The sequence below is a fragment of the Fistularia commersonii genome, chromosome 23 (assembly GCF_037954325.1).
Source record: "Fistularia commersonii isolate RoL2024-O1a breed Wild chromosome 23, RoL_Fcom_v1.0, whole genome shotgun sequence".
Classification (NCBI taxonomy): Eukaryota; Metazoa; Chordata; class Actinopteri; order Syngnathiformes; family Fistulariidae; genus Fistularia; species Fistularia commersonii.
In genome coordinates this window covers 8,022,833-8,047,936 of record NC_141306.1, presented here as the reverse complement: position 1 = coordinate 8,047,936, position 25,104 = coordinate 8,022,833, and the positions used below count along the sequence as shown (strand labels likewise).

General features: G+C 42.3%; 1 protein-coding gene across 3 annotated transcripts; it reads right to left on the bottom strand.

Annotated features, from left to right (window-relative positions):
• Window positions 1-6,521: 6,521 nt before the first annotated feature.
• copz2 (COPI coat complex subunit zeta 2) lies at window positions 6,522-23,827 on the bottom strand. 3 transcript variants are annotated; one of them, XM_086170231.1, is made up of 9 exons: window positions 23,711-23,827; window positions 17,955-18,023; window positions 16,833-16,917; window positions 16,092-16,183; window positions 13,225-13,280; window positions 12,352-12,429; window positions 12,116-12,167; window positions 9,825-9,863; window positions 6,522-7,545 (listed from the first exon to the last, which is right to left on the bottom strand). In XM_086170231.1, the coding sequence occupies exons 1-9, from the start codon at window positions 23,807-23,809 to the stop codon at window positions 7,498-7,500; spliced, it is 618 nt and encodes a 205-aa protein (XP_086026357.1). In that variant the 5' UTR covers window positions 23,810-23,827; the 3' UTR covers window positions 6,522-7,497. The 3 variants fall into 3 exon arrangements, with proteins under 3 accessions (XP_086026357.1, XP_086026355.1, XP_086026356.1); XM_086170229.1 differs by lacking the exons at window positions 6,522-7,545; window positions 9,825-9,863 and adding an exon at window positions 11,670-11,921; XM_086170230.1 differs by lacking the exons at window positions 6,522-7,545; window positions 9,825-9,863 and adding an exon at window positions 11,670-11,918.
• Window positions 23,828-25,104: the final 1,277 nt, after the last annotated feature.

The window sequence follows — 25,104 nt, the reverse complement described above, 5'->3', positions numbered from 1 at the left end:
TGCCAAAATGCCAAATTGATTCTCTAACTATTCCTTTAATTAAGCTTTTAGTGGGACTCCCGGGATCTCTGGAGGTTTCCAGCTTTTCTCGGGGCTCTCTTACCCCAGAGGATCTCAGGAGGGTTCTGGAAGCCTTGGCTGCCAGCTGTCGCTGGCAGTGACTCTTCTGCTGTCACTTGTCTCCTTATGGTGTCAGAGACTCGGTGTTGTGAAGGAGCTAATTAATTTTTACAGCGGGCCCTGTTCCAGCTGGACTCCGTTGTAGAAGATAACATCATTAACATAATTTGCGCAGCACATTAGAGGTGATGGTGTGCAGACGGGACATTTGGATCTAAAAGGAAGCCGACAGATAAGATCACAACATAACTCTGGAAACGCCACTCGTGTCCTGCGACCAAATGTTAAAACGTCACAGCGTCGGACTCTGAACACCTTCTTAAAGGTTCCCCAACCATCCCAGACACCCTGGTGAGTTATATATGTGATGCCTGCACACAACAACATTGCATCAGACAGAGAAAAATTACATTTACAGTTCATTAAAAGTAAAATTAACACATTGAACACAGGGTCTGGATGCCCTGGATGAAATCCAGCTGCTGCAGCAGCAGTTCGTGCTCGTTGTTGCGATGCGGCTTCTCCTGGCGAACAACCCTGAAGATCAGGAAGCCTCAGTCCGACTGGCAGCAGGTGAGATGCACATTAACCTGCTGGCTTCTGTGTCGTCATCAAAAAAGATTCATCAACGTGGCCTGACGGTCAAACCACACAATCTAGAGTCAGCGTTGATGTGTATTCTATTTTATTTGCCAACACAGTTAAACCAGATGTTGTTTTGTTTGATAAAGACAAATAGAAGACAAAAAGAAATAATAAATAAATATCTAATCTATACTAATGAAAAAATAGAAAAAAGAAAAAAATTATAATAAGTACAATCTATATATACATGTATTTATTTTACTTGCTTTATTTATTATACTTGCTCGTATTTCCTGATAGTTTATATAAACGTCACAACAACGACATACCTTATATTAACACATACAGTCACTACTAGTATCCAGGTGTATCTTATATATATTTGCAGGTATTTGAATGCATCATGGATTCGTTCGGTTCTCTTCAGTCCTCGGTCACCACCCAGCTGTTGTACTTGTCTCGTGCATGCACAAGTTGGTCACCGTGACAACTGATTGGTGACTGCACCATTGTGCTTTGACGCCAATCGGTTGCCATCAGCTGGCAGCCTGCAAATATGATGGCTTGAGATCCACCAATAAATCAAGGCAAGAAAAAGAGGGGGATGAGGGAGAAGGGGGAGATCAAGATGCATTTTGGGTCCGATGCTCCCCTTCAGTTTTCAATGATATTTGCCCTCTCACTCAGCCCTGAGGTTCAGGAAGTTGGGTGTAGTTATCAGAATACTTAAGATGGCGTCGGGATTCCCCCTAGGGAGTGTGTGTGTGTGTGTGTGTGTGTGTGTGTGTGTGTGTGAGAGGGGGGATTTTTTTGAAACTCTTCATGACTTACTGGATTTTTTTCCATGGTTATAACAAAAACGTGGAAGTACTTTTTGCAAGAGTGGCCAGTTTTCTTTTAATCAAATTGTGGGAGTGGGAGGTGGGGTGTGAGGTGGTGAAGGCTCCTGCCACCTTCCCCCTTCCTCCAGACAAAGCTGCATTGTCCAGCAGCTGCTTCCCCCAAAAGACTCCCGGGCCACTAACACTCTGACCATCCACTGTTGTTTTCCTCACGCCGATTCTGTGATGGTGCAGACATAGTTCAACATATTTTGTGTGATTTATCAGGCGCCTTTTTTCATCACACACACACACACACACACACACGCATGCATGCACACACAAACACACACAGGCGCGCACACGATCCACATGATTTCATTTTTTTCATATAGCCTTTGATACCCAATCTTGAAACCTAATCCCATTTATCATAATCATTATTATTATCTATATGATAAACAGCAAAAAATCTAATTTGATTTGTTGACAGTGTTAAAAATGTAAGCGAGTGTTAGCTTTGTTCTTGTGGCTGTCAGGTACATTGGCTAATAATAAGAGACGGCTATCAAAATAAATCACGTGTGAGAGATCGATACATGAGCCACTTTGGGTGGTAAATATAAACAATTTAGTAAAAGTTTTTGTCATATTTAATTGGGGACACGAAATTGAGTCGAGTCAGGTTGTCTTTTTATCAATTTATAATTCACTAAATTTACGAGGTCTTTCTGTCTAAATGGAATCTGTGGATACACACATGCATACGAGCACACATACTGTATATACGCACAAACATTGGCAGTCTCTCTCCTATACTAGCACTGGGTCTCTCACTCATTTTCACCCCTCCCATTCTCTCTCTCTCTCTCTCTCTCTCTCTCTCTCTCTCCCTCTCTCTCTCTCTCTCTCTCTCTCTCTCACCCCTCTCCTGGTCCAATCCACAGTCAGTGACATCACAGCACAATTGGCCTATCGGCAGGAGGTCTATCCATCACTGTCAAAACCCTGGCCAATGGGCAGCCGGGCAGAAAGGTCCCTGGGCCAATGGTAGCGGGTGTCTTTAATAAAGGGATATATTATGACGTGAAGACGCATAGAAATGTATGGTTTCGCCCGTCTCGGTCCGTCTACATCCACCATTGGCTGTGTGACACAAACGGGAAACACAGGAGTGCAAAGAGTGTTGCAGCTACATTTTAACTTTATTTGTTATTAATTTCCCTCTATTTGCAATCAAACACTTCTGCTCAGTTTCTCCGGTCACACTGACCAAGCATGGGTCAGTAGATTAAATCACTGTATTCAATGACCCTCAAACACATCTGGTCATTAGTATTCACAATATTTTCCATTTTATACTGAACACATGAGCACTTTTATCCTCCGAAATATTTATTCTGACTTTAATAAGGTGACAGTTCTACATGTGTATGACTTGTTTATGGTGGTCATGAGAATGCAGGTGCTCATTTCTCACCTTTGTCAATTTCTTTGCTGTTCGTGCTAAAGTAGAGGAAGGCAGACTGTTATCACAGATTATGTGGAAGACGTAGACTACATTGGGATGCTAAATATCACCAGTAAAAGTCAGGGAAGAGCTTTTAAAATAAAATGTCCTTGTATTTTGGATAAAATGATTGTTTCCTCCTGTGCTATTACGGCAAATCTGTCCAAGCATTTCAAAATCCTGATGCTAGCTAACCCACAGTCTGATACCCGTGTATAAATGGGGTATCAGGAAGGGTGCAAAAAGACGGTGTAAGGGGTGGATGATCTTGTTAGCCATCCTGCTAGTAAACCTTTCGGCATACAGTATTTTCTGAAGAAAACACCATTCAGCTGTTCAGCTCCCATACTAGTCGTGCAGCGTGTGTGTCTGCAGAATGTTGTCAGGGTGGATTTAGAGAGTTTATGTCACCAGTTGCAGGACGGATTGTTGAATCCAGTGTGTTCGGCTCCTCCATCAAACATAATGGAAAGGTGGTGTCTGATTGTGCGCACATTTTCAAGTGCCTCATTACGTGGCATTGGATACTGTATCATGTAATGAAGTGTGGACCCCTAATATAGACCCTTGGCTCTTGGTGGCTGTGGGAGGGTGTGTGTGATGTGCTTGTTCAGCCAAAGAAAGCATTCACTGTGATCAATGTTTCTGGTTCTTGCCAGTCTTTCTTTCAGTATGATTCAGGGGATTTCTTTGGTGTGTAGGGGCAAGTCCGGGTTAAAACTCATGGTGTCCCATGGTTTCAGCTTCACGTGTGCACTGTACGTATTGATGTCACTTTCATCAGTATTGTTCATTGTAAGTTAGAAGCTGATGCTTCCCCAGAGATTTTCTAGTCTGCAGCATCAGGGCAGTCAAACACCCATTTCTTGCCTGACTCATGTAATCTGCATCACCTGAATGCAGGTTGCTATGGTGACAAAGGGTAGGACTTTTTTTGAATTAGCCATGATTTTAATCTCCAAGCATAGTTAAAATGTGCTGGATGTTCAATTTAGGTCATTTAAATCAGGACCTCTTATGCTTTTAGCACTGTGATCAATATAAACCACTAACATACTGTTTTGTGAATTCCCTCTGCAGGTGGAGTCAGTGCACAGGCACAATCTTCGTCTTTATTTGACATCCAAGCCTGGCGTCACAATGGTGTTTCCATCTGTTAGTAGCTTACACCACAGGCAGAGTTTAGGTGATCATACACATCTGTGTTTTGGTTTCTGTAGAAACAAGGTTGCAGGAGTCAGTCATCTCCCATCAGGTGGCCAATCTGTAATTCCAGATAATTCAGTTTAGGCTTTGTTAATTTAGGTACTTCCGGTTGTATAGTTTCACTAATGAGATTGATGCAACAGATAATGGCCAGGGCCGAGCTCTTCGCCTAGCATTGATACCACATAGTCATTTACTGTAAAAAAACAAAAAAAAAGGGGCAAATGAGGCTGAGGTATTTGAAAGTTTGAGGGCGCACCCCTGTTAAAACACGATGACAGGTGGGAGGGAGGGTTCAACTTCTCAACCTGCAATCCACACCCTAATACACTAATATTAAATAATAGTATTTTGTGTACAACAGTTGCAACCAAACTACAATTATTTTATAAGACGCAGATGTTTTTGTTTTGAAGATATTTACTTTCACACATACATCTATACATGGATGATTACAAAAAATGTTTTGCCAAATAGCAAGGTGAAAAAAAGCATAGGAACATCCCTATCTATACATAAATCTGGAAAATCTCCAGAATCCACATTTTTGCAGATGCTGTTCTGTTACAGAAGGTAATGACACTGCAGCAGAAGACAGTCAGGCTGTAAGGACATTGGTATCAAAATCAAGTTTTACGACAAAATACACAAATAACACCTCTGTTGATATTAAGAACTGATTACTTCTTTGTGGCTGTAAGTTGTGTTCATAAAAAGACAATTGCCCCTCAGCGGTCCTGGACATTTGTCAGTCTGTAAAATTTTTGGACCGTGATTTAAATGGGCATTATGTTTTTGTCTGTAGTATGTTTATTGCCTTATCCAATATTATGTTATCTTAAGTGGACTGGTAGTGCCACACGTTGAGAACCACATTCATCCACTGGGAGGCGCTGTCGCGTATCATTGAGTTGCAATGACTAACGCGACTAAAAATATCTGCAAGGGAAATGCATTATTTCATATACCGCGTCTTAGTAGAAACACTAAAATATTAAAATAAGTTGTTAGGGGGGGTTAAACTAATAATGTTTATTACTTTCTGTCCAGCTCAGTGGTCGATTATCGGACGATGGATAACGACACGCCCCTCCACCGGAAGAAGCTGCGTCCGCCAAGTCAGCTCACCTGCCGATTGGCTGGAGGGAGAGACGAGTCGTCCAATCAGTGGCGACGTTGACCTCCGCCGTATTAAAGAGACAGTGCGCTCGGTGGCTCCAAGGCACAATTCATCTCAAACCAAGCTATAATAATATTAACTGCATTTAAATGTCTTTTTTCGAAGACGGCTCATCAAAATTTTCTTGCTACTCAAACCTTGTTGTAAAAAGAAGCAAAGACTGTTTTTTTTTGTTTTTTTTGCTTTTTAGCCCGTTAATGCAAATGTACATATAACAAACATTTGGAGCTTGTTAAAGTCCCAATGCAGTTGAGTACTGATAACGTCTTCTGTTGAATCCTACTATAATTTTTGTTTCATCCCATAACAACCTGCTCTGCTTGCCTGGAAGGAGAGAGCCTTAAAATAATTTGTAAAATTATCATATCAGTTTCTCTTTGAATTTACATACAGTGTTTCGACATTGAACGCACCACAGCTGTTTGCAGACTTTGTGTTTGTGATGCCTGTTTATTGTGTTAGACAACACAATAATATATCTGTCATATTTTATGTCACCATCCGATGAATAACAAGATGTAGAAGCAGAACTAGGAACTCAAAAATTTTCTGGTGACCACACACATCACCAACATACACACAGAACTTTATGTATTGCTATATCAGATTAGTAAATATTATTGAATTCAATTAAATGGCAATTGACAACATATTTGAATTAGTCATTGTATCTTTGAAATCAAATGAAAGCTGAGAAAATAATGATACTTAAGATTAAAAAACAAAACAAAACAAAACAAAACAAATAAAAGATTGATTTCACCTAAAGCCTGTGTTTCCTGCTTCCACACAGTCCAAATACGAGTATTCTTAAATTTATTTCTGGAGTGCCACAGTCCACCAATTGTATTTCTAGGACATAAAACCAGAACGAATCATTGGCTGCTAGGGTAGAAAGGTTCTGGCCAGTCAAATCTCAGGTTCCGCCCACTAGTCTGGATGCCTCATTACTATTCATAGGGGCCACTGATGGTGAATTCTGATTGGGCAATGAAGAGCCCCCTACAAACACACTCCCTTTGACTTGCTGGTTGTGTTTGAGCAGGACAATTCATGGACTTCCGGGTTGAACAGAATAAATAGGAATAAAAATCACAAGTTTGAAACCAGATTTTTCTTTTAATAATCATTCCAGATGATGGACAAACCAACGCAGAACATCAGTCTCCTCATCCAAACGTAACAAAATATATGGTTTTCAGCTTGTTTCGTTAACTATGAAAATATTAAACGTCTATTAAAGGTCATCTTCCATAGTTACTGTATCAAGAAACGATACATTAGTATCATTTTAAACTGCAGCCATGAAACCCTGTGTTTCTTCTGTTTTAGTTCCATGCACAGGAATTTATAGAACCTTCTGGAGAAACTACACACAGTGCAACAATAACAAGGTCTCTTCTGTGCCTCTCTCGCTCACTCAGACACACGCACACGCACGTACACACACACAACATTTGGTTAGAGTCATTAAACACCTTTACATTCATTTACAGCCAGTCAGAAGTAAAGAAACGGTGTTTAAGAGAGAAACTGGCTTCGTTCAAATAAAAAAATCATTATGCATATTATTTCTAACACTACCCTGGACAGATTGTATTCATTTTATGATACTTAGGGGGTAATAAACAGATGTGTAAAACAGAATATTAGAATTTAACAGAGCTTTGGTACCAGGAGTCCAGGGTGAAGGTGCTTCTTCACTTAGGAGAGGAGGAATTAGTGCTGTGATTTACAATATTGGATACACAGTTTGGTATAGCTTGTGGTAAAAGTAGCTGAATATACCATATTTGTAGTGATTTAAAAATAATGTGCTACATGCCTAGTACTTTAAATTAATTGGGTTTTCTTTGGGGGGGTGAATATGGGGGATCCTTTTTCACAAATAAAAAAGCAAGAAAACTGCTTGATCAGATCCATGGCAGATGAATGCACTCTTTGACCTCATGGCGAAACAAAACACCATAAACAAAGTAACAAAATATTATCATGAGCAGCCTCGGGTGCCGTCTTCCCTTATAGAACTAGAAATGCTAATACAAATTTGAATCCTGAATTTAAGTGGCTGGGACTCATTTCAGTATCGACCACTTGATCTGCTCCTTGGCCGACTGCAGGACCTGGAAGACACACATGCGGAAATGTGTGAGATGCGATCTGAGACTAAAACTCATTCAAAGGAAATAAATATAAATATGACAGATTATACAGTCAAGAAAGGCCAATGAGAAATTTTGGACAGTTTTTGAATGTTAAAGAAAAGATAACCTCAGCATCTCAAAAAGCACATTTAAACATGTTCAAATGTAACATTGTTGGAGATAAGATGAAAATTGTCTCTATAGAGCAGTAATTTCCAGTTAATAGACAGTAAATCTTTGCCATCGAAGAGATACTTGTCATTTTAAACTCATCCTATAATCATAGAGAAGAAAAGGCAATAAAACCAAGCAATGAAACTTCAATAAAACAGATGTTTGGGTAGTTATATAGTTTCCAGAATACACATCCTTTCTTATATAGTGTTCCAATAAATCGTTTTCAAATGGTTCAGCTCATATTTTATTATTTGAATTTGCGTGTAACACATAAGTAATGATATTGAGAGTATTCACTGAGAAATACAATTGACCAATGGACAGCAAATGCTCAGTGTAATTTGAAAACACGACATGGAAACAATTTTATTTATTTGGAATTAAAATGTGTTTACTTGCCATGATATTTTGAGACAAAATAATATTTTTGTTCTAAAAATTGTATTTTTCAGACATATCTCCAGGAAGCATCTGAGGAAGAGCCTATTTTGTGCTCGAAACATCATGGATGCGAGAATAAGTGGTTTGTGTTATATGTAAAATAAATTATCTTTTCTTTTTGGAGCATTTTTGATGTGCAGATTTTTTCAAAACTCTATTAAGTCGAACTTTTTTTGATTCAGCACTCATCCCTAAGTGGGGAGCAGATGTGCGTGAACCTTAATTTCAGTGACGACAGATACTGAGTGACACCTTAGTGCAGTCAATTTTTTTTACTTTTAAAGACAGAAATATATGGGGGAAGAGTTTTGAATATTTACAAAATATAGAAATATTTTTAGAACGTATGAATAGCACTGACAATTCAAGAGTCTTTGTATAAGAAGAATGACCTGGTTCTCAAATGGGAGCGTGAACTATGTTGGGTTGCAGTAACTCAAACTGTCCACTAGATGTCAGTATATGTGAAGTTTATGACAACTGAGCGACAGTGTAGCTTCATGGTATTATAATAATAATAAAAATAATAATAATAATAATAATGTTGATGGTAGAGATTATTAATTTTACAAAGCAGCGAGCAAAAATAATTATAAATGATGACTTTTATTGGGCCAAACTTAGATGTAACCTGGACAGCACCTGCTACCAACGGGTTGTGGGTTATATGTGAAAGAAAAAAACAGGCTAAAGACTTCATTGGAGTTTGGACCTGAGAACATGAAAAGTTCATAAAATGATCTAAACTTCATGTCATGATCTTGGTAGAACTTTAAAAGCAGATAATGTAGGGAAACTGGACATTTTCAAAAAATACATTCCTTGAAAATCAACAAATTGAAATGAAGGTTTTACTCAATTTATGATTACCAACTTTAGTACATCTACAAATATCCTTAAACACCGAAAAGACAAGATTCACGGATTTTAAGCATGAGGTGGACCTCCACTTTCTGCCAGCAGAGGACGCACGGAGCTCATGGATTAGTGCACGCAGAGAAGGAGCCTGCAGACACTCATTGATACTGGAATCACACGAAGTGAGGCAGGTGAACTCCTCCTGCTGTGGTGGCTCATTCTTTATTTTACTACAGTATGCAGTACTTTAACAGTGCATGCATGTCAATAGCAATTTGTTGACGCATTTGGCTGCTCTATGTAGCAATGTGGTAAGAGACTGCTTTTACAGCTAAAGGCATGTGAGCTCACTATTTCCATGTTGTTTTAATAAAAACAAAATTGTCAAGAGGGACAATACATTAGAAACGTTGTAAAATTTTAAAACAACAGAATCCTGGATCATTCCCGCAGAAAAGTCCCACAGTTTTGTCTGAACAGCGACAGTAGAATCCCGGTGTTTCTAAATGAGACACTTTCCACTGCAGTGCAGCATTAAGGTGGTAAAACTATAGTGCCAGTGCTGAGAGTCAGCTGCAGACACATGGTCCTGCAAAAGCAGGATACCAGGGGTCACCACCATTCAGCACATTATCCCCTTCATCTGCGAGTACGGTTTAACTGCAGTTTAACATCATGAATGAGCGACTTGCCATCATGTAGAATCCTAACTCGTGGTGAACAATCAGTATATCCATGATTTTTCGTCTGAATGTGTTCATTTGTGTTTGTGTGTGTGTTACCTGGGAAACGCTCTGTTCCGATAATGGGTTTTCATCTGCCTGAAAAAAAAAAAACGGAAAAAAACATTGTTATTCAGTGAGTAATAGTTAAAAATCATGCACACACACACACACGCGCACACACGCACACAGGCACACACACACACACACCCCTGCGGATGCATCAAAGCGCCCTGTTGGCAGCAGACAATCCCAACTCCTATTAGTACAGATGTAGTTTTGAGTCCAAAAACATCAGGCATGCTGAGAATATGAAAGAAGTAATAAATGGGAGATGGGAGTGCAGCGGTTGCAGCGCGGCGCTGGTGTCGGCCAAAAAGGACTTTCTCCGTTCCATTATTTCCACAACCTCATTTTACCTCTTACCTTCTGTTTGCAGACGGACTTTACCTAGTACTGTGTCAAAGGTCAAACTCAGCTGTTGCACAATCAGGGATTTAAAATAAAAAACTGAGGTTGTTTATTTATTAGAAGTCATAGGACAGCAGTGGATTAAATACTGGATTAGTAGAAAATGCCTTGTATTCATATTATAATCAATCATAATAATTTACTTACAGGTAGTGTGGTAATAAGAACAATGGTTTTTAGTACAGTTTTTAGATTTGTTGGTACTTTTGGAAGCAGATTAAACAAGTCTTGTGATATTGTGTTTTTTTTTGTCAACAAATCCCAGAAACCTGATCATTGATAAAACACGCAGTGGGTGTTTCCCCTTAAAACAGGGCACGATGAGTTTACAACAAATACAGAGCTGGTTCTAAATATCGGATGACGAGGGTCGGTAAGCTCCAGTGTAACCTCCGAACAAGCGACCGATCACGGAGGGGCGTGGCGTGGAAATTATGCGCTGACAGTGAAAACACATCACAAGCCTCATCCCTGCAAACCTTGTTAGTCAGCACACGCTCTCACCATGCGTTTACCTCACCTGTCCCACAAGGCTTGGGCAGTATTCATGTTTTCATACCTTCATGATGCATCATTAGACCATGAAGGAAACTGTCAAGCTTTACAATCGTTCCTAGACGGAACTGGAGCGTTTGCCTTAAGACACTGCCAATGACGCTCGGTCGCCATCTTGAATTCAAAGCTGACTGTCTTACACACTTGGGATGGTCCTTATTTTGAATTTCCGAGGTGAACTGGGCCGACTGACCCATGCATTGCTTTTCCAGTGACCTTTTCATTGTTTTTAGGTCATCACTCTCATTTTAGACCATCTGGCTGCAGGATGGCAGGGAATGGCTATTGGTTGAGCTGGATTTACTTTTAGGGAGAGAGAGAGAGAGAGTCCCTAATACTAGAATCCACAATCAATGCATGATTATTAAATCCTATATGAATGGAGTGTTTGTGTGTGTGTGTTTAGGAGGGCACATTGAGCTATAGCTACATCACTTTTATATTTGCATAACTAATTTTTTTTTTTTAATTTTGTATGTCTTTTATCTATTTATATTATTTGTTTTTTCCTCTTCAAAAAGATAGGTTCTCTGAAAACACTCGTTCGCGCTTCCCTCTCACTAAAAACAACTGCCATGTTACCATGGCAACCAGACACCTGCATCGCGGGCGCACCTGCGTCTCGAACCACATGAGAGCTGACCTTCGGATTGGTGCTACCCAAAACGCACCAGAGAATTGATGGAGGGACTATAAGGCAGGCGGCGGGCGAGAAGAATATATTTCTGCAGACGGTGATGTGACCTTGGCTGGATGAGCACCTGCTGCGGCGTGAGCTTTGCACCCCGCAACGTGCACGGCATCGGCTCCTTGAAATGTCACGGATCTAGTTTAATTCGCAAATTGCTGGAAAAATAAAATGAAGAAGCAACGATCGGCTTTGAGAGAAAGACGATCTGTATTTTTTTTCTGTCGTGTAAAAAGATTCAAAACCCGAGGGACAATAAGCAGAAACATATCAGCCCATGTCAGCCTTCTTTGACTGTCTCACCCCCTCTTTCTCTCTCTCTCTCTCTCTCTGACTGTCTGTTTGTCTGTCTACAGCGTCGGGGTCCTGTCCGTTTGTTCCTGCAGGTTACTGGTGATGTAATCGAACAGGACGAAGCCATAGGCTGGCTCCGAAAGTAGCTGCTGTCCATCAGAGAGGGAAAGAGGGAGAAGAAGAGAAAGGTGAAGTGGGTAAGGGGGGGGGGGCAAGGCAAAGGCAGGGTCCCTGATTCAGAGCGCCACAGGGTTGCTTGTATCAGAGCGCAACCTTTGTTGTTCAAATCTTTACTGATCGTGAATGCATCAATGTGGGCAAAAAAAGCTGGGGAGCTTCTTACCCTGTAGTTGACTTTCTGCAGGACCTGCTGGGGGTCGCTCTCCAGGATCACTCTGGACAGAGAATTCAAATGCAACTGTAACCTTGTTGTGAAAGAGCGGGTGTGCTTTTAAGTGCCGCACGAAAGCCGTCGGAGGAATACACTTGTTATGACCTTTGTGGAAAACCAAGGTGCAACTAGGTCTTCATTCTAAACTTCTGGATTCATTATTGACATAAAAAATTTGACTATCTTACCCGCCGTCAATAATCTCATCCACAATGAGGAACACTCCATCCATGTTGTCTAGTAAACACCTTCGCTCAACATTCTTCCTGCAGAGAAAAATGGACACCGGCTATGATATTGTAACTATATATTATAAAATCTATTTAATACATATCAATTAATCATTATTTGTTTTTTTTTAATGAAACACAAAATATATAAATAGCAGTCGGATTAAGAAGTTTAACACCTCATGAAAAAATGCTCATATAATTCACGACAGAAATTATTTCCCACATCAACGAAGCATTATGTACTTTAGTATATAAACCATATGGCATATAGTAATAATATAGTGTGGTAAGTAATGTAATTTTATGAATATTATTCAAAATATTATCCACAATGCAACCTAACAGCCAATAATCCTTCATTTGTATTATAATATAATCATCCAGGTCTCTGTCATTCAAATTCTGCAGTCCTACTGCATTGGTTCCCATAGCAACCACATCAGCCACTGTTTGGCAGCTAATGTAGTCAACAATGAGGGATCACACACGCACACACACAGCACGCACGCACGCACGCACGCACGCACGCACGCACGCACGCACGCACGCACGCACGCACACACAACTCTGCAAACTAATCTTGATGAATTAACTTTAAATGTGGTGATTTGTTCTCTTGCAATGGGTCTTGCAGCTACGATTGAGCATGTTAATTCATAAACTCACACACACACGCACGCATGCAGAGATGAATTTGACTAGAGCACTGAGGGTCATCTCTGTGGAAGGATGGCAGTTATGTAGGTGTTCAAACTTAATGAAGACAGGTGTAGAGTGTGAGAGCGTCTGGACAGGCGGGTCAGAGAATCATTCCTTAAAATGAAGTACCTGAGGATCTGACTGAGGGAGTCGAACAAGCAGTTCAGCACCGACATCAGCATCAGCTGTGGAGTAGAGAGAAGACAAACTGAATATCCCACTTTTAAAGCTGTGTATTTAGCTGAATTTTTCGTCCTAGCCAAGATGCTGAACACACACAACAAAACACAGAACTAAAAAAAAAAAAACTTCACTTCTCAACCCCTCCCATGTGACACCTTTCACGCACTTAAAAATATGTTAAACTGGGATTAGATTAGGTGAGCTGTGGCAGACAAATCTATAGCTGTTGTGATTGAGTTGCAGGTGGTCGCGGCTGCTTTATCCGACAGCCTTTAGTTCATTATGGTTAATATGGTTAAAAAATAAACAAAGCGGGAGACAAAGAACAGGGTGGTTAGAGGTTTGATCCTCCAGAAGATAAGCAGGAGGGCGGGCATCAGACGGATCTGTTTACAGGCGAGTGACATGCCTTCGAGGCACAATCAGGATTGGCGCTGGCTACGATTAGAAATAATGAACTATAACTCATTTCGGTTAATGAATATTGAACTTTGCACCACAGCCAATTATACAAGATATTAAATGACTGGGCTCGAGGCTCTTTGTTCCGGCCGTCAACATTAGAAGTCGGCGTTCCAGGAAGCTCTGAATTAAGCGATTCAAGAAGAAAGTGGTGTGAAGCTGCAAACGGTCAGTTTTCCCGCACACGCCCCTTATTCTTATGTTATTCACAAATCATAAAAGGAAATAGAAAGTGTTGGTGAGCAGTCGGAGGAGTGTACAGGCCTCCCTCCTCGGTCATATCCATATATATTTAATAGAAATGATTTAAGATCAATTAGGAAATTTCTTTATGCATCGCACCAGGTGTCCACCATTGTTATTTCTTCTATTCATATCAAATCTATTATTGTATCATGTCAGCTATTAGCATATAAGCATCAGTGCTAGTGTTCTAAGTAGTATGAGATCATTATTGTCTGTCCCTTCCAACCCTTATACCCCCCCGTCTCTATCACACTTCCTTCTCTTTCCCTCTCTCCCTTTCTACCCCAACCGGTCGAGGCAGAAAGCCGCCCACATTGAGCTCAGATCTGTCCTGCATTGGTAAAAGGCAGGTTTCTGTCGATCCCTGCTCGGACCTGCTCCATGTACAAAGTGTCATCAGACATCTGGGTTATGATTTAGTACAGCATAATATAAAAGCTGACTTAATAGGTCACATGATACTTCATGTTGATTAAAAAAAAGCTCTGTCTGGTAGACATTACCCTGAAAGTGTAGAATATTCATAAACCCATTGTTGTCATGATGAGTAGCAGTGAGCCAGTAAAGTTACACTTACATTCATAAGTTGGAAACATATGAATGTTTTTCTTAAAGAATTGAGAGGGGAAAAAAAGACAGTCCTTCTTCACAGGGTGGATCTGATCAAACTCCAAAAAGGGAGATTTTAGTTTCACACGTCCAGGGGAGATTTACGGTGATCTCACATCCAAAACTACCCCGCTGACACAACTGACTAAACCTGAAAAGTAAGTAAGGAAATTCAGGAGGCAGTAACCACAGTTTGGATGTGCAACGAATCAACCACAACTTTGCTTTTTTTCCATTTTAGCTAATCTCTACTGTGCATGTGGCTGCCATCTTACAATTCTAGAAATATTTCCACGGACTCATTCTTGTCAAAATCTTCTTGTCTCGGCAACTGGACTTGAATTTATTCACTTGAAGACATTTCAACCCTCATTTGAGAGGCTTCTTCAGTTCTTCAGAACCAAAGACCGATGAGAAACCGAAGTCCGGTTGCAGAGACAAGAAGATTTTGACAAGAATTCACCGTGACCTGGAAGGACGGAGAACCTCCACAGACATTTCCATGGACCTTCCCCGTTTCTCAGCAACGATTGGTCGGTCCTCACACCACAGCTGCCCCGCCCCATTCAACTGGTTTTAACTGGCCAGTGTTTACAAAACGGTCGGGAGCAGGGATGAATTGTGGAGTTTGGGGGGGAGCCGAGGGAAACGAAACGTGAGCCCAGGATTTGTCCGGTTGCCAGGCTCCCTCTCATCCAGTCTGTGAGGTGTTCACATATCGCTCATTGAACATCTCGCAGGCGCTGCTCGTGTGTCCGTGTCTCTTCCCTTTCAGTGTTCCAGGCACCGGTGCAAAGCAGCGCAGGACCTTCCTCCCTGCCAGGAAGACCGAGAAACAAAGACTCCTTCTCCTGGTCCACCGAGTGTGACATTCTGCGGGGCGTGGATTTGAAAAGACACTCTTTTCACGCAGGTGTCTGGGTGGACTGGTGACACAATGGTGCTTAACAGGAGGTGGGCGGTGTGTTTTTGGATCAGAATGTATGTGTGTTTGTGTGTGCGCACACCTGCGAGCTTAAAAATAACATTTATACACGTGTCATGACGTTTGCCCTCCAGAGCTGAGAGCCGAAGTGGTTTTGTCTAAAGTGAGCAGAGGTGAAAACTGCGCCGCATCAGGAGATTTAACCATCCAGCAACCTCAGAAAAACACGTCTGACAGTGTGCAGAGAGCAGGAGGCGGGATTTTTGTCATTTAGAATTAGAGGGAAAAAGACTGATCCGCGGTTCTTTTTCAGCTGTTTACTCTGGGATAGACAAATAAAATGAAAATAAAGTTCCACATCTTTTTTTATTGGTTAGGACAAGATTACTTTAAAATCACTTTAACTGGTGTGTGTTGTGTTTGTGTGTGTGTGTGCAAGACCATCAACATGAGCACCTAGGTTTAATTTGATCCCACTTGCACGGTTCTTCAGTGCCAGAGAGAGACAAATAAATTATGTCTTTATTTATTGTCCAGAGAAAAACACATATTTCCCGAAGAAGCCACCTACCTCATTCTCCTGGGCACTTCCCACCACGTAGAAGAAGAGATCAATGCTGCTCTTATACACGATGGTCATTCCCTCCAGGAACGCAATTTCATCTAGAGCGAGAGGACAGAAGACGTGAGGGAGCGACTTCCGGTTTAGTCAGATAATGATTAATTCACACAACGGCAGCCACTCTGGAAAGAGAAAAAAAAAAAAGATTGGAAAAGCATGAATGGCAGGGTTGTTTGTTGGATGAGGCGAAGAGAGAGAGAGAGAGATGAATAAAGCAAAGGGATGACGTGACAAAGGGAGGGAGGGCAGGGGGGATGCTAGGCGAGAGACAGGAGCAACAGGAAAAGGGAGATGACGGTGGAGGGCAGAGGCTGGGAGATAGCATGACAATGGAGAAGAAAAGGTGGAATGAGGTGGAGGAGTGCGGAACAAAGGGCGGAGTATATGCAGCGTTTAGGAGGAAGAGACTCGAGTGTCAGCGGTTGAAGGATTTTAAAACCCAAAATCAAAAAAAAAAAAACCTCATCCGGATTTAAACATCCCAGAATGTAATGAATGACTTGGATTAAAGGTTCACCTTAAAACAAAACAAAAAAAAATCCTAAGATTAAATGTTTTCTGCGTGCAAGGCGCTGGCAGCATCGTGGGAACCGGGCTGACGTAGCGTTGCTCCAGGCCAGTATCATGACGAGAGTTTGTAGCCTCTGACATCGGAGATGTGTGTGAGCCGCGGACACAATAGAAGCTTACTGTCTGCCTTGTAGGTCTTGTTGAAAATGTTCCTCTCGAAGTTCTTCTGCTCCTTCATGGAGGGGTAGAGCTCCGGGTCGTAGTACTATAACACACCAGGCACACAGAAAAACGAGTACATTCATGATGTCGTTCTGCATTTAAAGGCGAGGAATGGGTGGAAGGATGTGGTACTGAGAACTTGGGGGGAAAACCTGGGAGGTAAAGAAATACAACTAAACAGGAACAGGAAGTGACATCAGGCCTCCAACTCAGAAACCCAGAATAATAATTAATAACACAATTATTAATTCAGCAAACTTCGCCTCGCAGTACCTTTGTTAAGCCCTACCTCATCACACTCCATCCTGTTTATCTGTGATGATGAAATCCTAAATACTAGTACCAACATCCGGGATCTATTTTTTTTTTTGCGTTGCCTAGTAACTGACAGTGCCTTTGTTAACAACGCTTAGTTACGGTGAGAGAGAGTAAGAGAGCGAGAGAGAGAGAGAGAAAATGTACGTGGATAAATACAATTGAGTGCGTTTGTCAAACTCCAAAAGAGTCATCACCATCTTAATAAATAAATCAATAAATAAATGAATGGATTCATTCAAAAACACTGGCTGATTCCAAAGAGGGTTCTGAGATTCTGGAGTATTCCCTGCATGACGAGCGCTTGTAAGGCTGCATTTCCTGCGTAGAAGTGATAGAAAAAAAAACATCTAGGGCTGCGTTGTAGAAAAAAAAAAGTTTATTTCAGACACCGGAACACAAGCAAGCTTCTGTAGCAGCAAGTATCTCGGGCTGAGATAATAATATGGTATTATGGTAACCAAGGCAGTGACTGTTATCTACCGTTGTAAACACGTTATGCACAGACAGCCGTGAGGCAGAGCCCCTGAGGTGACCTTGTAAACGTCCACTTGATTTCCATCATTGTTTATATTCATGCGAGAAAACAAAAGTAGCCCATATGTCGTTTTCCTCCACCTGCAGGCTTGTCTAGTGTATCTATGACGTAACGCTGTGATTTGTATTTATCTGCCAGTAAACTGTTGAAAAACACTTCAATTTACCGAGCTCTGAAGTTACTCGGACGTAAATATTTTTACGTAACCTGATGATTCAAGGTCGTACCTTTGACAGGAGTCTGCTGCCGTCATTGTCCAGGATGAAGACGGCCTTGACTGTGTAGAGGGAGGGTTCCTGGAGACAAGAGCGGGGAAAAGAAAGAAACGCTGAGCAACCTCAGGTAAAATATTTCAAACGGAAGAGGTATATATAGGGTGACTCCTCCCGCCCACCAGAAACATATAGTGTTGACCTTTACGATCTAAAGCGGCAGCCCCCTGTCGTACTTGGTACAAGTACAGGCTGTTCACACATCACCTATCCAGAGGCGGCAGTGACCCAAGTCTCCTCCGGCGAAGTGCGTTTAGAGCCGAGACAAAGTTCTGTTATGCACTGACTAGCATAGATTCACAGTCAGAGTGTATCACAGAACTTGGGCCGGACCCTTATCTCCGGAACGGAAAACCGTGTTTTGTGAGAAATGGATCACGAGCTCACTTTATCCCAGGCAGACGCTGTGTGTCAGGTGGGCCTAATAACTAGTCCATCCCTAAGGACGGTGACTGGAACATAGAAATCATTCTGAAGGGGTCACCATCCGAGGTCACCGTGTCATCAAGTCACTGCCAACCATGGAAATATTTTACATTTATATTCCATTAATTGAACTCGAGATTTATTCACTTCTTGAACAGGAGATCACTGAAATTACAGGGATTCATCCTCTGTAAAACATATACAAGTGAACCAGATTATAATCCCAATCCGGTTTGAAGCCTAGCTATGGCTGTGACAAAAATCCGCTTTTCTTTTTAACTGATATTTTTAAAAAACAGGGTTCCGATGGGTCGTCCTCAGCCCATTCATTAAGTTACAGGTGTGTTTTGTGTGTGTGTGTGTGTGTGTGTGTGTGTGTGCCTGGGTACTTTAGGAAAGCCTAACGAGACAGCACTTATACCAGGAAGGAGATGCAAGATTTACAAAACAGCTGTTACCACCTCCACACATCCTTTTAGGCCATTCAATAAAAATATAATTAAGGAAATAACAAATGCAAGATCCCAGACGAGGTCCCCTTCACTCCCCCACCCCAAATTCAAAATGAAAAAAAGACGCAAACGGGAAAAACATTTAACAACAGCGTGCATTTGAAATAGAAATGTAATCCATAGTCTATCATTGGTATAAAATGATGCTTTCACATACACACCATGAAAACGATGTTTCATCAATACTGAGAAATCATATCATGTAGACAAAAAGATACACATTCATTTTGTTTGGATCAGGGATCGCAGCTATTGATCAGTAATTGATCAGTTATCTGTTAAACGTTATATATAGCAACCGTTTCAGGCAAAAACGTGCAGAACACACGGAGGCTTAGTTCACTGGCTAAGAACTCTTTCTATGAGAGGTTTTTGAAAATCCTGATATTCAGAGCAGCTCATCAGCTGTCACCCCGTTGAGTCCCGAAGGCTTGGTTTATCAATGATGAGCACCTTCCTAATTTCTAGGAAGAAAATGACCTGGTGCATTGCCAAACTTGTCGTCTGTTGATACACGTGTGTGTGTGTGTGTGCGCATGCATGTGTGTGTGTGTGTGAGTCTGTGTGTACATCCTACCCCACTAAAACAACATTCATGTATACTTCGGGGACTTTGCGTCTCACACCAGCTTTTGCCTGCTCTGAATCTTAAGCAGTTGGGATTCAAATTAGCAGTGCTCATGAGAGCTTTGTGGCAGGAATTTGCCTTCCATTCCCCGATTTTCTGCCGGTAGCGTGCAGAGTGTCAGACACGATCACTGGAAACTGACAACGACATTTGCGCTTTCCATTCGGCTCCTTATGATGGGTGGAACAGAAAGGCCGGGGAGGGGGGTGTGTATCAAATGTATATATTTAACCATTCAGTCATTTATTTCACAATACTATGAGAGTTTTACACACACTATCTGATCAAGCTATCGTTGATAATTAATAGGGAGAGGGAAAACAAAAAAAAAAATCAAAAATAAAATAAAACAGATTAAATGAAACCCCACACTTCTTGTTGGTCAGCGACTGAAGCGTGCATGGAGATTTCAAATGTGGAACAGCATCTTGAAAAAACAATCCGAGTCTTCCTCTGCACGTGCTGCCTCTGGATTATTTATCAACATCCCATTGTTGCATGGGTCGCCATGCCGACTGGTGCGACCTATTCGTTCTGAGATGTAACATCTCTCCGGCTATTCATACGTGTCCCCTAACATCCCCGCTCACTACACAGGGATAGGAAACGTGGGTTCGATTGAGGTTTAGATGCTTATATCAACTTCCGGGATCACGGTAAGAGCCATGGCTTCAACTACATAAAACCTTTATATTTTGCACCAGAAAATAAATAGAAAGACAGATCGCTATTTTGATTTCCGAGCCGCACGCGAGCAGCGAAATCAGGCCTCGTCTGCCCGGAGCTGACCTCCACCAGCTGGAGCCCCTCCCCCCCGAACAAATTATTTATCATAATTGATTAATTACTTGTTTTACAAGGTATAAATATTGAGATTATGAACTTGAAGGACGTCCTTCTATTGACCAGAGAGTTTATCTTGGCTACTCTTGAGGTAAAAATGCAGAAGGACCAAGCACTCAGGGGAAGACGGCAGACAGAAGGTCCAGTGGGCGCATTCCAAAGAGAGTCTTTATCAAGTCTCGTGATGAGGGACAATCTAGCGGCAGGTTTTACAGCTATTTTGACCCAGAAAAACAGATTTAAAGTCTGCTTTGAAAGCATCCTCCGGCTCCTCAGGTGCACAAAAAAATGGGCTTCAAAACTTCCCGGGCAAATGAAGCTACATGAGAGCGAGAGTTCCCCAAACACCCAGTCATGATTTCACTGACGCTGCCCCCAATTCCCTCATTTTCTTTAAATCTGCGCCAAACAAAGCCTTTGTTTGTGTCCCTCCCAGGATCGTTGTTCATATTTAATCATGCAATTAAACTGGCTAAATAAACCTGCCTCCTTGAGTGTTTCAAAGTTACAACTTGAGTCCAAACAGTTGTTAAAAGGAGCGGCCGGGCAGCTCGTCGGCATTTTGGAGACAACATCAGTGCAACGGCCCTCTCATCGGGCTGCTGCAGACACAAAGCCCCCGCTAAGGTTTCGAGTGACAATAAAACAATTGAAATGGGGGGAGTGGGCGTCTCTGTGCGTTCAAGCAAGTTCTCCAGTCCAGTCTGTGTATCTCAGACAGTTTGTGAGACATCAGGTGTCCCACGGGGCTCTGCTCCTCATTTACTTGAGAATCATTATTTATCCCTTTATGAGGATACCATATTGCTCTTTTAAACCTGACTTTTTTTTTTTATTCATTCTCCATTTAAAATAAATATTTGGATGACATCACTACTGAGATGCCTAAAAATATTGTTTCTCTGCCCCACACTAGACGAGGATTGTCAGGGTAATTCATGTAAAGAGCTAGAGTTACAAGCTAAAGCGTCAACTGTGAAAGAGCACAATTAAACTGAAGCACTGAAACTACTGCCATGAAACTACATGGCAGGGCAGGGATTAAATTTCCACCATCAAGTGTTTTTTTTTTCTTGTGGAAAGGAAAAAACCTTCAAGGGTGTTTTGTTTTTAATCGGAAATATGAATTTGTAAATAGAAGCAGTCTGAGAGGGTTTAATCATATGTTGCTTTGCTGATTTGACGCTTGCATCTGTATTGTGCAATGGGGAAAAATGATGATAAACTACAGAGTTGACCATCAATAATGCATCCAGAAGGATGCGGTTTAGTAAGTTGAATAAATGCAAACTGTAATTTAGGCTCATTTACCCGCCACGGATGAGAAGGACGAATTTGTCGAGGTGTCAGTGATTCAGACGGCGACGACAGGGAAAAATACACGTCGCGAACTGAAGATATGGCCGTCAATAATGCCGGTGATCCGTGCGCGACAATAACAGGGCTGAGAGTTATTTTCCCCAAATATCACAGATGACAGACGGCGACACACACGCCTGACGCCGCTGCATTTCCTGTGTGGCTGTTCGCTTCCAGAAAGACAACACAAACAGAGCGAACCAACACGGAGAGCAGCCAGAAGGCCGCCTACGTGTCCGCACCAGTATTTACTGTCGCGTGCGGGCCGGCAATCTATAACGCCTCTTCTATCCCGCACGGCCAACAAGCTGTGTTCTCCAACTTAATTTACTATCATGAATCCCTTCTGAAACAATTTAAAGATGTTTAAATTGCATAAAAGCGCAGAAGAGGGTGAAGACAGGGCGACGGCTCGGCCTCTGATGTGGCGGTGGAAGTTGCCTCAGCCCTGTAATGACAGAGTCGGTCATTTGTGCCGTCGAGTTTGATTGTTGTTTTTCTCTTCAGCTGACCGCTACATGGATTTAAATCCTGGGGACTTAATCACAGGATGCGAACGTACCGCTCAGAACGGTTGACTGGCGATCAAAGTCGGTTAAAGTTGTATTTACGACTGAAAACTAGTCGCCGCAAACATCTGTGCCGGTCCCGAACACAGATTTTCACAATGACCATTTGGAAGCAGCCGGTCTTCACTATCAAACTGCTGGTGGCCACATTATGGGTCACCCATCCAGATTTAATGGTCCAAGCGAGGGGAGGAACCGGTTAGACCGGGCCAGGCTAGGCTAGGCTAGGCCTTTAGGTCTGCTAAGAAAAGCACCCCCCCTCCGACCGATGGCAGCAGAAGCGCTGATGTAAAACTTCTGCAGCAAGAGAAAACGAAACATCGCCGCAGGGAACACGCTCAGAACGTCCACCACGGCGGTTAGCAATACTGTGCTAAATGCAAAACACTGGGATGTTATTTGCCATTTTCATTTCCTCATCTAGATCAACATTCTATGAGTGTTGCAAATTCTTTGTTAGTTATGTCACCTGCTAGTATTTAAAAAAAAAAAAAATAGAGTGCAAATAACTGAAATAGCTATTGGGGAAGATTTGACTTTGACCTAGAAAATATCATTTGTGTAGTCAAGTTGCACTTTTTATTCTCTTAATTGTGAATAAAATTCAGTCGGAAAAAAGGTGATGGTGGGAAGAACCAAGTGAAAAAGGGAAATTAAATTGACATTTGAACAGATGCGTTGAAGTAAAAAGTTAAAAGGTCAGGAAAGAGAGAGAGAGAGAGAGAGAGAGAGAGAGAGAGAGAGAGAGAGAGAGTGTGAGAGAGAGAGAGAGAGAGAGAGTGTGTGAGAGAGAGAGAGAGAGAGAGAGAGAGAGAGAGAGAGAACGGTGGACGTGGCACCTACCCTGCTCTACACGTCAACCGAACACAAGCAGACATTTAACCAGCCCAGACCTGCTCCGGGCCGAACCCGACACCAACACCCGGTACCGGCCGGTGCCCTACCCGCCTCCCCGCCTCCCACCCCCGCGTCTCCCGCCGCCTACGAGCGATCGGTGCGGGAACTGTTGCGCCCCGCACCGCCGCTCCGAGGCTCCGGCGGAGCGCCGTCATAGAGTTCAACGAAACACCGGCCAAGTTGAGCTGAGAGCGGCTCCCCGCGGGGCGCCGACCGGTGGATCGGTGGAGCGGTGGAGCGGGATCCGGGCCCGAGTGGGTGGATAAGATGGCCACAGTTGACGTGGGGGTAAAAGTGAATGAGAGCCGGAGGGAGCCCGGTTCCCCTCCCTGCCCTGCTCCCCCGGAGCCCCGCGGGCCGCCGATCCGGGTTTTCGGTACCGTTCCCCTTCCTCCCCCACCTCCAACAACCGGCCATCGACGTTAAGACGGAAACACCGGATCCGATTCCCCCGGTGAGGCGGCGTGGATTTCTCACCAGAGCCGTGGAGTCCATCGCCGTCCGCCGCCCGGTCTTCGCCCGCACCGTGAGCCGGGCCGTGTGTTGACGTGGACACCTCTGAGCTGTCACACACATGCGCGCTCCCGACGCCCCGAGCGGCCAACCGGATTGGAGCACGGGAGCGCGCGCACCCCCACGCAGCGGAAAGCGCGTCCCCGACGCCTTTCGCAATAAAACCTCGTCCAATGAGCGACGTTCATTCATTCGTTCATTTGAAAATGTGTTTTTCACAATCAGAGAGGGAATCTATGTTGGTGTAACAACAAATAATAATGTTTTTAAATCATCATCATCAAGTGAACTGAGTGTTAATCCCCCTTTGACACACGAGTGGAAACTGAAAGAGATTTTTTATTTTTGTTTTTAAATCTAAATTGGTTTTGAGCTCCAGTGTGTGATGGGGAGTCGTCATGCAACAGGGTGTCTGGTACAAGAACTGCAACTATTAATGTCCATTTGATTTTAATTAGCGACTTTTATGACCTCTCTGAGCAGGTTTTATCACAAGAACTTTTCCATCCCTCACATCAAGTGTGAAGATACCTTCCTCTAAACTCTGAGGGAGTTGCAGCCTCCAGCAGTTAGCTTAGCACAATGAATGGAGACCTATGGAAAGTGTTAGCCAAGTTCCCCCTGAAGCAGACCTGGGCATTTTACGGCCCGCGACCCACACCTTTTGTATCCACTTTTTTAGCCTTTTTTTTTTGCCTTTAGCTTTTTTATCTGCCCCCCCAACTATTTTTTTTTTTTAATATTTTAATGAGTATTTTCAATCAATATTGAATTTAGAAACCCCTTATTTTTTCCTGTTGTTAAATCTTGTATAGATGACTACATACGAAATAATGACAGTACATTTATATGGCATTAATGATTTGAAGGTTAAAATAAAATGCCAAAAAATTTAAATATTTAAATTGCAATTTTTATTTAGTTCAACATACATGATACCTGGTTGGCGTGCGCATAAACATTAAATAAGAAATGTGGCCCACTAGCCAAAATAATTGGCCACCCCTTTCTTGAAGTATGGTCTGAACTTAGGAGGTAAGTAAACAAGTATTAACACTGTACTTTAAAAGGTATCAAACAACGATAAACTGATCAAAATAGTGCCGATGGAAGATTAAGATGATGTGTCTTGCAGAATATGAATGTTTTGTATTGTTGAACTCTTGAGCAAACGTCAATGCAAAAAAGTTGAATTTAGGGTTTAATAAAGGGAGTTTCAATCTGCTGTCTGGACTTTCTGTCAAATTTTAATGGCTGCTCGACACTGAGTAACCTACTGAGAATCATTCACTGTAGAGACCTTTATTTACAAAATAGTTAAAATGTGCTTTCAGTCGCTCTGTAAGCATCAGGCAGAT